We start from the raw sequence: 19348 nt of genomic DNA, 5'->3' as shown, positions 1-19348 counted from the left end.
TGTCTTTATCTATTCTTTGTTTTTGTTTACTGTTTTTTGTTTTTACTTTGTCACACTTAACACGGTCATATATCTCACTGTACATAAACCAACATGGAAAGTACAAAACTGTCTGATTTAAGATTTACAAGCTGGAATGTTAGGGGACTCAATAAGCTAACCAAACTGAAACAGGTAATGAATAGACTTAAAAACCTACAATCTAAAATAATCTTTCTTCAGGAAACTCATATCACAGTCACCGAAATTAAACAAGTACAGCAAAGATGGCCTGGCCAAGTTATACAGGCCACATATAATAACTCCGCTCGAGGTGTACTTATTCTTATTCATAAAACAATTCCCTTTCAACTTATTAATACTATCCGGGACCCCCAAGGACGATTTGTAATTGCTCAGGGTAGGATCCTTTCTCGGGCACTGAATTTAGTCAGCATATATGGTCCTAACGAGGATAACCCACGATTTTTTGAAGATTTCTTTTTGACCTTGTCTTCATTATATGGCCTGAATATTATCGGTGGAGATTTCAATTGCACTTTGAACCCATCGATAGACCGATCTACAAAATGTGATCCCTATAAAAAACAGTCTAGAAAAACAATTTTACAATACATCACAGACTTAAATTTATCTGAAATCTGGAGAAAACTCAACCTAGATAAATTGGAATATTCATGCTACTCCGGATTACATAAGTCCAGGTCTCGAATTGATTATTTTTTGGTTTCACAAGAACTGGTATCCAGTATTAAGAAGTGTTGGTATGATTGTATAGTTATTAGTGATCACTCCCCCATTTCTATGTCTGTACAAATTGAAAAGCTTCAGCAGTCTCCCACTTATTGGCGTTTACAAGTGAAGTGGCTTAAACATCCAAAATTTATCAAATATGTTAAAGATAAGATTGACGACTATTTTCAGATTAATACTAATCAAACTAATGCATGTATTAGATGGGAAGCCTTCAAGGCATATATTAGAGGGCACATTATTAGCTTCACAAGCACTACAAACAAAAAACAAAAAGCAGAAATTAATGAATTGGAGAAACAAATAAAATCTTTGGAAATAGATATCAATAATAATGAGGACCTTGAAAAAGAAAAACAGTTACTAATTTTAAGAACGGAATACAATAAACTAACATCTGATAGAGCAGCAAAAAGCTTACTGTGGTTGAATCAGGCCTTTTATGATCAGGGAGAAAAGGCCGGCAAACTGTTAGCTTGGAGAATCAAAAAAATACAATCTGAAAGAGCCATTAATGGCATAACTACCCAATCAGGACAGATATCAAACGATCCCCTAGATATTAATAATACATTTAAAGAATTTTATCAGTCACTGTACAGGTCAGAATGCTCCCCCACACCTACTCACAGAGATACCTTTCTTAATCAGCTCCAATTTAAAACTCTCACAGAGGAGGTTAAGGAGGACCTGGATGAGGACATAACGGTGGAAGAGCTTTTGCAAGCCATAAAAAGTATTAACTCAGGCAAAGCTCCAGGGCCTGATGGCCTTCCAATAGAGTTTTATAAAACTTTCCAAATGCAGTTGTTGATCACTCTTTTGAATATGTTCAAAGAGTCATTAAATGATGGTATATTGCCACCAACTTTAAGACTTGCTACAATAATTCTTATTTTGAAACCTGTAAAAATACCGACCACCTGCTCTTCTTACAGGCCCATCAGTCTTATGGGAGTAGACACAAAAATATTGTGTAAAGTCCTTGCTAAAAGGTTAAACCCATACGTCTCTCTTTTAGTACATAATGACCAGAATGGGTTCGTACAGGGTCGTCAGGGATTTCATAATATCAGAAGGGTCCTCAACATAATCCACTTCAAAAATAACAACAGGGATACAGCGCTTTTATCTCTAGATGCTAGACAAGCGTTCGATAGAATCGAGTGGCCTTACTTGTTTAATTTGTTACCAAGATATGGACTTGGGGGGAAATTTATAAAATGGATAAAACTATTATACACCAACCCCACAGCACGTGTAATGACAAATAACAATTTATCAAGCTTGTTTACACTAGAGGTCAACCCGCCAGGGCTGTCCTCTCTCTCCACTATTGTTCGTTTTGGCCATCGAACCTTTGGCCATGTCCATTAGAGCAGAAACCAATTTGTCAGGTATAACAATTGGAGAACATGAACACAGGATATCGTTATATGCAGACGATGTGATTCTTTTTTTGTCTGATTTATCAAACAGTGTCCAGACATTATTACATTTAATTAATACATTCGGTCAGTTTTCTGGATACAATATTAATAATGAGAAGTCTTCTATACTTTTCCTGAATAAAGAAGAAAGAGCCAATCCAGTGATAAGTACACCCTTTCTTAATGCGAGGGAGGGCTTTACCTACCTTGGAATTAAGATTACCCCCCAAATTAATACAGTTGTTAATGCAAACTACGACCCGTTGATAAGAGAGGTACAAGACCTACTTGAAAAATGGACAACAATGCCAATATCAATGATTGGTCGGATCAACATAATTAAGATGACTATATTACCAAAGTTCTTATATCTTTTTCAGTCACTCCCAATGCCACTACCAAAATCGTTTTTTAAAGAAATGAATACTGCATTTAGTAGATTTATCTGGAACAATAGAAAACCCAGACTGAGACTCAGATTATTGTACTTGCCTTATGATAGGGGTGGATTACAGATGCCCAGTTTACAGTGGTATTACTGGGCCGCTCAGCTGCGTAGTGCTATGTTTTATTTTGTCACAAACTCTCCTCCAACATGGGTTTATATTGAACAAGCATCAGTACCTAAGCTTCCATTAAGTCTATATTTATATTCAGCAGATGTTAAAACTTTAAAGAAAAAAACAACAAACCCATTCTTAAAAAACTCGGTGGATATATGGTTTAAGGCTCATAGACATTTTGGCGACACTCTCCCCATCTCTCAATTTTCACCTATTTGGCATAATGCGCAGTTTGCCCCTGGCAGGGCAGATGGTGGTTTTCAGGTCTGGGCTGACAGGGGGGTGCAAAAAATTGGAGATTTATATGTTGACAACATTTTACTAACATTTAATGACCTTTGTTTAAAATACTCAATTCCAAAAAAACACTTCTTTAAATACTTACAATTGAAGCATTTCATTTCATCAAAGCAGCACCAGACTATACATGAACCACCTCTGTCCTGCCTTGAGGACATTGTGTTGAAACACATGAATGGGAAACGTCAAATCTCTATTCTATACACAGCACTTGTCTCGCACGACGAGGAGTCTAGTCATGATAGAAGGAGAGCATGGAGTTTAGATATTGAGGAAGATATCGGAGAAGCTGAGTGGACGTCAGCCTGTTTGAAAGCTCAATCACAAACCATTAATACGCGAATGAAACTGCTACAACACAAATGGCTAATGAGAACATACATAACCCCTGAGAAACTCAATAAATGGTCCCCTGACATTCCAGATACATGTGTGAAATGTTTGACTGAGAAAGGTACTTTGATCCATTGTGTATGGGAATGTCCTAAGCTGGTAGATTTTTGGAAAAGAGTAACCCACATTCTAAGTAGAATCACAGGTATTCAGGTACCTTGCATACCAAAACTTTGCATTTTAGGGATATACCCGGATTGCCTTTCTATTAACTCCAAGTGTAAGACTCTGATCACCTTTGGCCTCCTGCAGGCCAGGAGGATGATTGCTTTATCTTGGAAAGAGACTGAAGTATCCTCTACACAATCTTGGATTAGAGAAATGGCTATGTGTGTTACATTAGAAAAACTAACCTATGTAATTAGGGGTAAATTGCAGAAATTCGAAGAGGTGTGGACAACCTTAATGGACTTTCTCAGGCAACAGTAGATTTGATTTATCATTGAGACAGTGTGACAATTGTATTTATTATTTGTATTTACCTATTTGTGATTATTGTTTTCAATATGTATATTTTTACTGATTTTGTATTTGTGTATGCAGTGAGGTTTGACTGTTTTTCATTGTGTAAATAGTGTGACATGTGTTATTGTGTTTTTTTTTTTTATGTTTTTGTATGTTTTTATTGAAAAATTAATAAAAAACATTGTTCAAAAAAAAAAAAAAGATTACAAAAAAAAAACACGTCTGATCTCGGAAAGGAAGCGATCAAAGCGGAAAAATGAACGGGGGAATTGGCTGGGGAACAAGCAAAGACAAGAGCAAGGAGAAAGAAAGAAGTGGAAATAACCTACTGAGTGATAGGGAAGTGGATCGAGAGGCGGAGGAAAAGGAGATCTACTCAGTAGACCTGACGGTAAATGTGTCAACTGAAGGACGCAGGGGTGAGCTGTCAATGATGAACATGCTGAAAGGCATTAGGGAAATGTGTGGGAAGATCATGGGCTGTAGGGGAAGAGGGGAGGGAAAATATGAGGTTACAAGGGAGACATTCAGTGGGAAGTGTAAGCTGCTGGAGGGGTGCACCATAATGGGGTGAATGTGAGAGCGCAAGAGTTGAGGGAAAAAGAGGTCACTGTCTCTTTCCTGCATTTGCCGGCATATTTGCTGGATGATGCCATTCTACGCAAGCTGGGGGGGTGGGGGGTGAAGCCAGCTTCACCTGTAATGAGACGATATCTGCCGGGAACAGGAAGAGAAAGGATAGCAGACGGAACCCGTTTCCTGAGGGTGCTGCTTAATGATAAGGTCCAATCCCTCCCTTATTCCACCAAGTTTAACACAGTGGGGGGGCTTGGAGTATTTCAGGGTACTACATGACAATCAGGAAAGGGTGTGTACGCAGTGCTTGAAGACGGGGCATATCGTTAGAGACTGCCCGGAAATAAAGTGCTACAGGTGTCAGGCGGGGAACGTGCGGAGGAGAAGGATGAGATGGGAGAGGAAGGACAGCAGATGGACGAGGAGGCTGGTGCAGATGAGGGGCTGGAGGAAGATGGGAGAAAAGAGCAGGCTGAGGAGATAGAGCTGAATGAGGGGCAGAAAGAGGGAGGAAGGAAGGGGCCACACGGGGAGGGCAAGGGTGGGCCACAAGGGGAGGGCAAGTGGGTAGCACGGGTGATGACACAGGTGATGAGGGTGTGATGGAGTCAAGGGGGGGAGAGCCAGAAGATGGGAAGGTGGAAGAGGTGAAAGCTGGGAGAAAGAAAAAGAAAAAGAAAAAGAAAGATGGGAAACCTCATGGAAGTGAGGTTTTAGAAGGCACAAGAGGTGCGAGTGAAGAGAATGGCAAAGAGGGAGCGGACAACGGAGACGTGAGGAAAAGAACTGACCTGGGGCCCGAGAAAATGTTGGAGGCGTCTGAAAGTGTCGGAGAGGGAGCCGGCAGTAATGGTGCGAGCAGACACAGCGACCTGGAGACCGGAGAAGTTCAGGAGGAGATACAGAGCGTGGATGGAGACGATAGGAGAGGGGAGGCGCTGCTGATCGCTGAAGGAGAATCTGAAAGTGAGGACATAGAGGACTCGGAGGACGTGGTGTTTGAGGAGGTCGTCGTCGGGGAGGTAGTGCTGAGAGGCCCTGAGGGTCCTGACATGACGAGGAGGACACAGATGACACTTTCAAAGGCGTTTTCTGCCTGGAACTAGGGTGGCTGATGGCACACGATTTCTGAGAGTTTTGTTCAATGAGAAGGTCCGCTCCCTCCCATACTCGGTCAAATGGGATGTTGTGGGGGGATCTGAGTATTATAAAGTGTTACATGACAGGCAGAGTCAAGTCTGCAGGCAATGCCTCAGTTCAACACATATCTACAGGGAATGCCCGGAAATTGTCTGCTACAGATGCGGGGGGGTGGGGCATTTTGCCAGGAACTGTGAGAAGGGAAAAGACAGACGCACGGTGGAGGACGAGCCGGCTGCTGAAGGGAACACGGGAGCAGAGAGAGGGGAGAAGCAGGCGGGAGGAGTAGAGGAGCCCGCAACGGATGCACAAATAGAGGGAGAGGAGGGGAGTGTGATGGGGTGCGCCAGCAATGAAGAGGAAGCGCTGAGAGAAGGAGGGCTGCTTAGGGAAAACGGAGATGGGCGGCAGAGCGGTACGGGAGAGGATGGGGATGACGGAGGTGCTGGAGTGGAAGAGGAGGAGGGAAGTCCTGCTGAAGAGACGTCAAAGGCAAGCAAAAGTAAAAAAAGAAAGAAGAATAACAAAAGAAAAGAAAACAATGTAGAAGTGTATAAAAAGAAAGACTTTGGGAGTGAGAGCGGAGGTAATGAAGGGAGAGGAGATACAGGAAGCGACGAAACACCGGAGCCAGATGGGAAGAGGAGCTATGCTGAGGCTAAGGACGAATATGGAGGAATGACGGTCGAGGAGCAGTCTGGGATCGTGAAGGTGGAGAAGGGTCCTGACGGTGAACAAAACTCCAGAGAGGCGAGCACGGAGGCGGCGAAGACTGCATCGAGGCGTGAGAAAAGTAATATGGGCAGTGTACGGGGTGAGGATGTTTTGAAATGACTTTGAAGATGATATATCTCTTTTTTCTCCTGACAATGGTGACAATATCATCATTTAACGGACATGGGCTAAAACAGAAGGACAGAAGGGAGAGGGCTATTATGCTATGTGCCACTGACATTGTTTGCTTCCAAGAAACGCACTGGGATGAAAGGTGTGTGGATGAAGTGAAAAAGAGTTGGCTTGGTGATGTATATGTGAGTAACGGGGGTACGAATGCTAGAGGGGTGGCTATACTAATTAAAACAGGGGTGGTGGAGAATGTGAGAAAAGTGGAAGATGATGGGGATGGGAGAATGATTGGTGTAGTGTTTGAGTATATGGGTGAAATATATAAGTTAATCAATATATATGCACCTAATGAGGAAAGGGAGAGAAGGGGATTCCTTGAGAGCTTAGAAGGGAAGTGTGGGGGGAACTGTATGATTTTTGGTGATTTCAACGTGTGGTGTGGGAGAATAGATGTGTCTGTGGGGATGCGCTTTAAAAGCGACTCTTCACGTGGCGCATTGAAAAAAGTGATGAGGGAGAATGGTATGAGTGATATCTGGTTCCCATACTTTATGAGCTGTTTAAGCAGCTGGAAGAGAGGGGGGAACTGCTGGCTGACCTTTCAACAGGGGTGATTAGTATTCTTTATAAGAAGGGAAGTAGGGACAAATTGGAGAACTATAGGCCTTTGAGTATGCTAAACACTGATTACAAAACTCTGGCACGGGTGTTATCGAACAGGTTAAAGAGGGCGATTGGGACGGTAGTGGGGTGCACAGGCCTACAGCATACCAGGGAGGGATATCAGCGACACAGTGAGTAGTATAAGGGACACTATTGCGCACATGAAGGGGGGGAAGGTGGAATAGTTGTTAGTTTAGATCTAAACAAAGCGTTCAGCAGGGTTAATCATTCATATTTATTTAAGGTGTTAGAGAGAGCAGGTTTCGGGAAGGGACTAGTTGGATGGATAAAGAGGATATATGCAGGGCGGTCAGTTGTCTTAAAGTTAATGGGATAATTACAAACGTTTTCAGATTGGGGAGGTCAGTCCGGCAAGGGTGCCCTCTCTCTGCTATGCTTTATGCGCTATCAGCAGAGCCGCTCGCTACTCTGTTAAAGAAAAATAAGGAAGTAAGAGGAGTAGAAGTACCAGGAGAAGGGTTATGGCTAGAAAGGATCCGTCTAATGTAAATATGACGTCACGTTCTCGTTCTAACTCTTGTTGTAATCGGAGCGGCTCGGCTGTAATCGGAAAGGGTCGGGGTGGGCGGGACGCGGGAAGATCGCGGGAAGATCGAGAACAGACGTCGTTCTAACTCTCGTTGTAATCAGAGCAGTGGTAACCACTCAAAGTCCTCAAGAGATAGGAAAATACAGCAGTGTGGGACCTTATTGCGGGAAATTACTGAGCACACATACCACCTACAGGATGAGACGTTCATGTGTACAGTGATATCAAGACTAAATGATCTTTTGGAGGACGTAAAGCAACACACCCCACATGACAGTAGTCTTCCTCTCACCTTCACGCCCCCCAAACACAAAAGGCAGAAGAGGACCATAACACCTCTCAGTACCAGCCATCGTAGACACCCTTTTTCAGGCCGGGTGGGTCATAAAGCTGAGGTCATGAGATCCAACTACAGAGAGGACAGCTTGGACAAGATTTTAAAAGCTAAGTCCCCAGAGTCTAATGCGGGAGGAGCAGGCAGGGGTACGAAGAGGAGGATATATGCTTTAGGTAAGAACAAAGTATATTTACTTTTGCAATCTCCTCTATATTCACAAAACACAGCCAATCATCCATTCCAATCCTACACAGCAAATTCAAAAGTGTTAAATTTCCAGTGTTGGTGTTAAATGTTAAAAATACAGTGTTAATTCAACACTTGCTTAGTTGATTCAACTATGTGAGAGTTAATTCCTCAAAAGAGTTGGTGTTAATCCAGGGAGTTAAATCCAAACAACACTGTTAAGTGTTCATTTTAAAATCAACACTTAAACAGTGTTACTCCCAGAATTCCAACGGACCTGTGACGTGTTTGTCTAAAGAGCGGGACGACTCGGAGTCAGACTCGAGGCTCGAGCGGGGTCGGCAGAGGACGACTTTCTTTTCACGTCCAGACTCCACGGAGTATCTTTCTGTAAGTAAATGAAAGGCGTCATGCCCATTTAATAATACTTTTTTAAGCAGTAGTATTTTAATGTTATATGTGTCGAACGTCCTGTCTAACGTTATAGCTCTAACAAGGTAGGCTAAGTCCCATGTTAAGGTTAGCATGGCAGCTGTTTTATATTTTTTCAAAGGTGCATTAATGTTCCTTTTGCACATCAGTGTTGATGAATGTACACAATTTGCTTAGCGTAAGTATAGGCTACACGTTCGGATAACACGGTATATAACTACACATTTCTTGTGAGAGGAAAAAGCTAAGTTAGCTAAAATGACGTAGCGTTAGCACGCGCACGAGGCTAACTGATTTCTGTCGGGAAAAATCTGTCATTCCGTGCGCGTACGGTAATTAATTAGCTATGGTCTCGTCTCGATGAAAATGCCAGGCGATAGAGTAACTTAGAGAGCCGGGGCTGGGCCTGGGGGTTGAGCTCCTGCCTGCCCAAAGACTGCTGCTAATGCTAAAAGTCAGACTAGCTTTGTGAGTCGGGCAAGTTAAGTTAGCATGTTGCTGCTGTAGGTTAGGCTTCCTGGAGAAACAGACACACCAGACCATAACTCGTGAGTAATGCTTAAAAAAATCAAAACAGATACTCGGTCGAATTCAAGGCAAGGTAAAATCTTCATGTCTCTCCACATCCATGGTGAACATACTGAAAATGATGACGTAGTGCGTGTGTCTTTTCTTCTTCTTTTTTCTGTAGTACATCATGTTGGTGAAGGTGAGATTTGGAGAAACGCAGAAGTATGTCAAAGTGGCTGAGACTGAAGATGGCTATGATGACTTCAACACATTTCTTCAGAAAGGTTGGCATCATTTTTAATAGAGCAGAGAAATTGACTAATTGTTATATCTACTGAAATGATGTGATGTGTAAATGTCTCATATTATGGAGTTGTGTTTATGATAGCTAATGGTAATGCCCTGTGTGCCCTTGACCTAAAATGTTAGGAAAAACAAGTATAGCAAATTTCTGTTTATTATAATTTTTCCATGGCTCTGAATTTAATTTTTTTTATCAGTCATTCAAAAGCTAGATCTTCCACTTGAGAGTGAGCTGCACTTGACAGATGAAACAGGGACAGAAATCGATGCAGATGTGTTTGAGGAGCTTTTGCAAGCAGGGAACCTTACTGTTAGGGTGGCAACTGACAAGTCAACAGGTGAGACTCAGACTTGTGAGGCCAGGAGTGGATCGTCAATATTAAAGAGTTTTGTGGAGAACTAATTATTTTTTCCTTTTGTGTTTACATTTTTAAAACTGTTTACAGTTGTGCTTCATGATGATCTTTCATACACTTCGTTGGAGTCACCGATATCAGACAACTCCTCTCTGTCAGTGTCAGAAGACTTCCTGGCAGTATCCTCTGATTCATCAGATGCAACAGTGATTGTTCAGACAAATGGAGGGAGGAGAACCCATGCTGAACGGGAATCGGCAAAAGAGGTTTTAGTTATCAAATATCACACACAAATATATTGTGCAGTTGAACTGTGTTAAACTGTTTTGTTGTTGGATGTAATGATTATTAGAGCTGCAACTAACGATTATTTTCATCTTCGATTAATCTGTCCATATTTAAACAATTCATAGATTAGTGACATTTTTTTTCTTAAAACACTACTCAAACTGATTATTCGATTATCAAAATAGTTGATGATTAATTTAATAATTGATAATTGTTAGATTAATTGTTGCAGCTCTAATGATGGTGATTGCTAATTTGCTTTATCTTTTAGATGGTGAGAGATGCTCTAAAGGCTAAACCGGGTGGACAGATTATTTTGGATGAATATGATAAAATGAAGACATTGATGGATAGCACAAGGAGACAGTTGGTGAACCTTCTTGTGGCTGACATGGTTGAAATTCATGGGTAAGACTTCATTGTTCATTTTTATACTTCACTCAATGCAATTTTTTTTTAACAGAACACTTATTTTAGGACATTGCGTAATGCATATTAGTAAAGCAACTTATTATTTATTTTCTCCTATGAAAGAGATAAATACTAAATGGCTAAAACATGATACAAAAACTAAGTGTTTGAGAGAGACTAAAACTCAGTGAAGCTACAACAGTAAAACTTGTAAGCACTGAAGGAATTGTAGTAATGTCATGTTGATCTTTCAGGAGGAGCCCGCCTGTGTCTGTGCGAAGTAAATATGCTTTGGGCATCATCTCTCTATTTCCCAGCCTCAGAGATCCATACTCAGACAATGGATATGTAAGTTTATAAATTAATAGCTTGTATAGCAATTTATGGAGTAGTAATATGGTCTGAACTTACTCTACAATTTAATCTTTTTAATATTACAGGAACACTTCTATGACCCACAGAGTGGATCCGGGTACTTGGCCTGGAGGATAAAGACTGTTCAGCGCAACACTGCAGCTCAGTCCCGGAGATCTTCCACCAGCACACCCTACCAGGATAGTCCAAAGAGAAAGAGGGAGGTTCTCAGCACAGATAAGCAGCTGCTTGGTGAGCAGTGTCATGAAGCAATATCCTTTTTGAAACATTCAACTGATGAATCGGCAATCAAAGAGAAGATGAGGGCTACTTCTCAGTACCGCCAAACACTGGTTCAAGATCAGCAGTGCTCTTCAACAGTTTTGGATGTCTTCCCACGATTCCTCGACATCACTGGCTTGGTAAGAAAGACAACTTCTTTATATTTAGTGAATTGTCACTCAATGTATAAACTTTTAAGTTGCATAAGTATAAAAATGTGTGTTCTTTTGTAGATTGACCAAGATTTCACCATGATGTTTGGAGAGGAAGTGTCGGGCAGATTTTTGGCAAAATGGCCTACTTTTTTCAAACCTAGGATCCTGACAGACTGCAAACAACTGACTTCTAATGAACACATTGAAGACCTCTTGTCTGCGCAGCACGACTCAGGTGGGTCTGGTTAGTTTCTTCTCTTTAAAATTATATGATGTGAATGTGTCAGACATTTTCTCCTGTTTTTCCCCTAGGCTGGGACAGTGACTTATCAAGCATTCTACTGTTGGTTCACTTGCTGCCGCCCACGTCCAAAGGCCACAAAAAGAGTCCAAAAATCAGCGCATGTCAAGCTGAAGACCATGTTGTTCGATATTTGCAGGTATGCAAATAGTAATGTACTTATGTAGGGCTGTTCGACTAATCTTGTGATTGTTTTTAGGTTAACAATTATTAATTTACAAAAACACTGTGGTACGCCATCTCCATTTTGGAAAGGCTGCAGATAACACGATTAACGAATCAACCTTTCCTTTAACAGATAACAATAACTTTGACCAATTAATTAATAAAAAATAAAAAAACTCCTATTGTCATCAACTCGTGGAGACATGTGGACATAATTATGCAAACTTTCACTTGTGCCTTCAGTCATATTTCAGTTTATTTCATGATTTTCTCATAATTCTTGTTTACATTTTGTTAAAGAATGGAGCCAGTGTCCAAACCTTCCTTTCTGGTGTGGCCCCGGGTCAGCCCTTCCTCCTGTGTGTGGATCAAAAGAAGAACAGCATCCAAAGATACTACATCATCATTGACCACAAGGCCATCCCTTGCAAGGCACAGACATCCTTGGCAGCTTTCGACGAGCTCTTCAAAGCACACTTCATCCTCAGTGTCAACTACCACGAATCCCTCTTCAACTTCTATACATTCATCCAAACCACAGTTTTTAACATTGATGTGGGAAGTGCCAAGGAAAGTCCCAGAGTCAAGGAGCTCAGAGCGAGATTTTTGCACAACGCTTGAGGTGATACATATCCCTGGATGCAAATATGTTTCTTTGTTATGTCTGTAAGGCACACCACAAAAGTTCTGCATTGCTTTGTCAGCATTTAAGACTCCAGCACGGTCTATATCCTGGAAAGACATTACGTTTAAAATGTGGACAGCCGGGATGTTGTTTATCGTTTTGCACCTATTCAGGTTTCAAGAAGCATCTTGTTCATTTACATAGAGATGTTGCTTTGACTAATACTGATGACAATGTGGACACTCAGAATGAAGTTAGTGAGCCCTCAACTTCACAGGCAGTTACAGACTCTCCAACAACTACCGAGCTCTCTGTTGACAATAATCTTGTGTTAAACATGTGTGCTTCTGTTGTAGCACAGTTGCAAGCATCTGGTGTTGCTGAGAGCACAGTCCAAGCAATGGTGGGGTCCATGGAGGATCTTGTAAATGACATTCATACGCAAGCAAGAGAGGCAGTTCTCAGCTGTACTCCAGAAATTCAAGGCACAGATTTTGAAAAGAAGGTGGAAAAGTGTTTTGATCAACTAGAAAATCCGTTCTCAACTTTGAACACAAGAGTGAAACGACAGAAGTTCTTTGAGGAAAAGTGGGAAATTGTTGAACCTGTTGAATATGTTCTTGGAGTGCGGTTTGATGTTCGCAGGGATCACACAACAGGAACTTACAGTCAGGTCCCTGTAACTGATAAATTTGTGTATACACCCATCCTGGGAACTCTTAAGTATATGTTCAAGAACACTGAATTGTGTGAAAGTTTCTTGCAAGCCAAGCATCAAGAAGAAGGAGTTTATAAAGACATATGTGATGGTTCATACTTCAAGAATAGCGTTTTGTTTTCCCAGAACAAACATGCTCTACAAATTCAACTCTATTTTGATGAGTTTGAGACAGCAAATCCCTTAGGTTCAAAGAAAGGGATTCACAAACTTGGTTGCATTTACTTTATATTGAGGAACCTGCCCCCAAAATATAATTCTGTGTTGATGAATATACATGTTGTTGCACTCTTTCACTCACAAGACCTGAAGACTTATGGATTTGATGACATCTTAAAGCCTCTTGTTGATGATCTTAAAATACTTGAAACACAAGGAATTGAGGTGCCTTTCTCAGACTCACCTTTGCTTGGTTCTGTTATACAAGTAACAGGTGACAACCTAGGCTTACATGGACTGTTCGGTTTTGTCGAGTCCTTCAGCGCTAACTATTACTGTAGATTTTGTTTGACAAGTAAGGCTGAGGCACAGTCTATGTTTACTGAAGATGACCCTGGCATGATTTTTCGTACAAAAGAAATGCATGCAGAACATTGTGCAGCTCTACAGGAAAATCCTATGTTGAGTTCAACATTTGGTGTCAAAAAGACATGCTTGCTCAATACATTGCATTTTTTCCACACCTCTGACAACTATGCAGTTGACATAATGCACGACTTACTTGAAGGTGTTGTACAGTACGAACTCAAACTAATCTTTCAATACCTTGTCAACCATAAGTATCTGTCTTTGGAATCATTGTCACAGAGGATCCAAAGTTTCAACTATGGTTATATTGAGAGAAAAAATAGGCCAAGCGGGTTGAAAATGGATGATGTTAGCAAGGACCTTGGTCTAAATGCAATACAGTCGTGGTGTCTTGTGAGAAATGCTCCTCTTATTTTTGGTGATGTATTGGAAAGAAATAACTGTTACTGGAATCTGCTCCTCCTCTTGATTCAGATTGTGAATATTGTTTTTTCACCTATTGTAACTAACGGTATGACATACTTTTTGAAGCACTTGATTAAGGACCACCACAAGCTATTTAAATCTTTGTTTTCAGAGAAAAGATTGATTCCAAAGCATCATTTTATGCTACATTATCCGCGTTGCATTAGAAAAATAGGTCCACTCCTTCATGTATGGTGTATGTGGTTTGAAGCGAAACATAATTTTTTTAAAAGATCAGTGAAAAATTTCAAAAATATCACAAAAGCATTGATGAAACAACACCAGAGACAGCTAGCTTACCACTGGGAGAATTTTGATTTTCAGAGATTTGAGTTTGGTCCAGTGAAAAAAGAAACTATTGATAGCTTGGAAGGAGGAGATGTTTTAAGTTCTGTATTTAATGTAAATGCATACTGTGAAGTGTCAACCACTAATTGGGTGAAGAACTATGGAACAGAATATCAGATTGGTATGTTTGTTTGCACTGGAACAAATATGGAAGATCCTGTTTTCAGAAAGATCACAAACATTCTTGTACATAATGAGCAAGCATTTATTTTGACATGCAGAGTGGACACTCTTTATTTTGATGATCATTTCAATGCATACTGTATCAGTGAGAGCGCAGATTCATTTTCTGTTTTTCCAGTTAAGGAGTTGATTTATTACAGACCCTATGACAAACAGTTTTCTAATAAGATGTGTGAAAAATATTATATTGTGCCACATTGTCATATCGTGTGACCTGTGTTGGTCATTGTTGGTTATTGCAAAGCCAGTGCTGTTTTTTTTGTGGTGAGCTTGTTTGAAATAAATACAGATTCAAACTGCAACTTGTGTGGTTTTCTTTGTAAATTATATTATTATTATGAGTAGTAGTAGTAGATGTAGATTTAACACTATCCATAGTGTTAATATAGATTTAACACTATCAATAGTGTTAATATAATCTGAATCTTATTCAGTGTTAAAACAACACAATGATAGTGTTAATTTTTGACACTACACACTAGTGTTAGGAAAATTCAACACTGGTGAGTGTTACATTTCAACTACTGAGAGTGTTGTTTCAACTCTGTCATGTTTAACACATCAAAAAGTGTTATTTTAACTCGATCTAGTGTGGACCAATATAGACACTTTTAAAGTGTTGAATTTAACTCCCTAGGAGTTGAATTAACACTTCTGAATTTGCTGTGTATGTGACATGGCACAGTTCATTTCACTCCAATAGAAACTGATATAAAAGAGACCATTAGTCTTCTCATTGTGCTTATTGCTGTAGATAGGTGTTAACTAGTGTTGTTGTATTGTATCATATCAAAAGTTGTTTTCATCCAAGGCACCACCGCCAGGTGAATGTTGGAAGCTTGGAGATGAATGGAGCTGTGAAGAGGTGGTAAGTAAAACAACCTTTTGAATCCATTGCATGTGATTTATGTAGTTATAAAAAGTATATCATAAGCTGTCATTACAGTCTAAATATCTAACAGCAAAAGGAGGAGAGTCTGAGGAGGAGAGGAGATGAGGAGAGGAGAGGAGACAGCAAAAGGAGGAGAGTATGAGGAGAGGAGAACAGGAGAGGAGAGGATACAGCAAAAGGAGGATAGTCTGAGGAGAAGATGAGGAGAGGAGAACAGAGGAAACAGGGAAAGCAGAGTAAAGAGCAGAGTTGAAAGAGAAGTTGAAAGCAGAGCAAACAGTAGCAGGAGAAGTAGAGCAAATGTAAAAGTAACTTTGAAAAGTATCAGCAAGAAGATCAGAGTTGCATAATGTTATTTTGTTTTATTCGTTTCTGTTATATTAATGTTGTATGTTCATTTTTGTACATAGGATAATAAAGATGATCTTAACCTTGAACTCGATTCATGACCTCATTTCATTATTAAAACCTTAATATCAAATTACAGACTGGATTCAAATTAGGATCTCCAAATGTGTTGATGTAATGTTTGTGATAAACTGAAGGATAAAGTGTTCCTTTATGTGTTGAGAAAATTCCCCTCCCTCTTAAGCCAAGTAAGGTGTTTAAAAAGCCTCTTGGATCAGCTGGAAAATACATCATCACAAAGCTGAAAACAGCTGTTTCACTTTACTTTTGAAAGATACGACAGAAACAAAGCTACACATATATGATGATATTATAGAATATGATGCATTGCTGCAGATTAAACTACCCAACGGGATATAAAAGAGGTAAACACATCTACAGCAGTAACATGCAACATACATTTTATTGCACCAGGAGCTATCTTGGGACTTTTACTGCAACAACGTTGACTTGCCTGTGAATACAAAATAAACCATAGTGTTGCTGATCTACAGTGTTGTCATTCTTCTTTCAACAGCAAGACCGCTAACAAGTATTTACATACTTAATATAGTTTAGTTTCTCGCCATCCCAAACGTAAACATTCAGCCACGTGACTGCGCTTCCGAGCCGCTCCGATTACAACCGAGCCGCTCCGATTACAACGAGAGTTAGAACGAGAACGTGACGTCATATTTACATTAGACGGATCCTTTCTAGCCATAACCCAGGAGGAGGGATGAGTCTGTTGTATCAGTACGCAGACGACACCACTTTAACTGTAAAGGACATGGAGAGCATAAAGGGGATTCTTCAAAGCTTAGAAGTATATGGAGGGGCGTCAGGGGCAAAGGTCAATTTAGATAAATCAGAGTACATGGTTATAGGAGGGGTGACTGTAGGAAGAACAGATTTGGGGCTAAAAGAAAACAAGGAATATTTCAAAGTGCTAGGGATACATTTAGGGATAAAGGACAGGGAGGGCAGAGACATCCAGTATGAAAGAATCACAGAGGGCATAAGGAAAACGCTGACCTTTTGGAAAAGAAGGAAGCTGAAATTGAGAGGGAAAATCATAGTGGTGAACGGGTTGATAATGAGCAAACTTATTTATGTGTTGAACGTTCTGGAGGTTCCTGAGAAGGTGCTGAAAGAAATAGACAAAATAATAAGTGGTTTCTTATGGGATGGGAGGGGAGTGAAGATAGCAAAGGAGGTTTTGGAGAATGGATACAAAGATGGGGGATTGAAGTTAATCAATTTAGATAGAAAGAGAAAAGCAAGTAGGATCAAGATGATGATAGGATACCTGAACATTAAGAACGACCACCTATGGAAGGTCTTTCTAGGGGATGCTCTGAGCAAGTGCGGCGGGTGTGGTGACAGTGTGGCTTTTATGAAGATGGGGAAAGGGAGGATGAATGGAATGAGTGAATTTCAAAAAGAGGTTTTGAGTGCATGGGGAGAATTTTTGATTAATGTGGAGTACGAGTGTGTGAATGTAAGGCAAGTGTGGCAACAGCCTATCTTCCTAAATCCTAGGATTAAGGATGGAAAAGGCTCAATTTTCAACTTGCCAATGTGGAGGGCGGGTTTTAGAACAGTGAAGGATCTGGTCTATGAGTACGTCCCTGGGTTCATGAGGTCGCAGGTCATCGTGGATGAAGTGAGGGAAAGGGATTTGGTGATGGGTTTGAGGACAGCTGAGAACGTGATGGATAGCATAAAGGAGGGGATGCCAGATGAATGGAGGAGGAGGATTGAGTGGGAACAGGCGGGAAGCGATGAGAGCAGAGTCGAACTATATGTAGGCACGGGGGAAAAAAGGATCACCCTGGGAAAAATGACAATGAAAGGTATCTATGAAATGATGAGGAAAGACTATGTAAGGAGACCTGCCTCTGAAAAAGTGTGGGAGAAAGTAGTGAGCGAGATGGATGCGAGGAAAATATGGGTGAACTTAAGGGTGAAGGGAAATAGCCCCGAGTGTGAGAATTTTGACTTTCTATTACGACACAATAGAGTGTTCAATAACTTAATTGTGAGCATGTTTGATGGTGAGGTAAAGAGGGAGTGTGATGTGTGTAAAGTGGGTGTAGAAAACTGTATGCACGAGTTTGTGGAATGTATTGAATTGAGGAGTTTCTTTGAAAGAATGAAAGACATGTTGTACAGGTGTTGGGATGAAAAGGAAATAAAGACGAGGGACTGGAAGGAACTGTGGTTATTTGGATGGAGGGGGGAAATGTGTGGATACAATGTAAACCTGCAGAACCTTGTTCTAAGCCAGTGGTCACCAACCTTTTTAATCCCAAGATCACCGACCTCGGCCTAGGTGAAAGGCGAGATCTACCTATTGCAGAATTGAGTGAAAAACACGGCCCAGACAATGCTTCCAATTTGAGGCCGTTTATATAGGCTAATTGCATCTGAATTACTGTTACAATGAAGGCTCCATAATCAGCTCAAGGCATATAGGCAGGGGTAAAGTGCTATTTTTTATGAGTGGGGGGCAGACCTCACCTCCTCTAGGGGGGTACTCACCTCCTCTAGGTCCTCACCTCCTCTAGGGGGGTCCGGGGGATGTTCCCCCGGGAAGATTTTTTTTAAAATATTGAAGTTGAAAGCATCAATCTGGTGCACTTTGAGAGCAACATGAAGAGATCTATGGATACATCTCACAACACCCAGATGAAACAGAACTGTAAACAGATTTTCTTTATGGATATTTTACAAATCACTCCCCTTTCAAACTGTAATCTTGTTTTACTGCCATATAGTAGGCTATTTCATACCTGTTTTTCATTTATTCTCTTATTGTTTGTATAACTATAATGATCATATGAAGGTGTGCCACGGAAATAATCTTTTGAATAATTTGTGACAAAACCGTTCTAAACACTCGGAGTCCTTTAGCTCACCTGAGCCCCTCAGTCTGACAGGAGAGGACTCTCCTCCAGCTTGTTGTGGAGACAGCTCCTTATGTCCGTTAGTGCAGCTAGCTAACCAGATGCTAACATCACGATCCCCGCTACCACCGGTCCCTCTCTCCCCTTCTCTCCCCCTCTCTCCCTAAATGCGCTATTGCCACACACACACAGAGCCGAGCTTGAATGACACAAGCACACGTGTATTTCCATGCAACTCTCTGGTCTGGTGACTTGCCTCTGTTGCATTCACTGAACACGGGAAATTGCAGTCCTGCCGTCCTCTCTTGTGTTATGACTCATGATGAGGTTCACGTAAAGCACGGTTAATGTATTATATTATTGAGGTGTCTCAAATATATGTTAATCAAGTGGCACCTGCTAACGGGGTGGTGGATGATAGGTTTACATCTAAAAACGTATTTTTCAAAACATTATTATTTTAATTTAATTTCTTTCTTTTGTTACTTTTTTTTTAACGGTCCGCGATCTACCCGCACCACACTCACGATCGAC

General features: G+C 40.8%; 1 protein-coding gene across 1 annotated transcript; it reads left to right on the top strand.

Annotated features, from left to right (window-relative positions):
* Positions 1 to 8297: 8297 nt before the first annotated feature.
* LOC307029750 (uncharacterized protein) lies at positions 8298 to 12380 on the top strand (the record flags this gene model as incomplete). The annotated part of the gene is made up of 10 exons (XM_079665831.1): positions 8298 to 8592; positions 9326 to 9428; positions 9645 to 9785; positions 9894 to 10069; positions 10363 to 10499; positions 10757 to 10850; positions 10943 to 11278; positions 11372 to 11528; positions 11606 to 11733; positions 12060 to 12380. Exons 2-10 carry the CDS (start codon positions 9332 to 9334, stop codon positions 12378 to 12380), a joined length of 1587 nt encoding a protein of 528 aa, XP_079521957.1. The 5' UTR covers positions 8298 to 8592; positions 9326 to 9331.
* Between the last annotated feature and the right edge of the window lie 6968 nt (positions 12381 to 19348).

The sequence above is a fragment of the Notothenia rossii genome (assembly GCF_949606895.1).
Source record: "Notothenia rossii genome assembly, chromosome: 2".
Classification (NCBI taxonomy): domain Eukaryota; kingdom Metazoa; phylum Chordata; class Actinopteri; order Perciformes; family Nototheniidae; genus Notothenia; species Notothenia rossii.
This window is presented reverse-complemented; position numbering and strand designations above follow the sequence as displayed.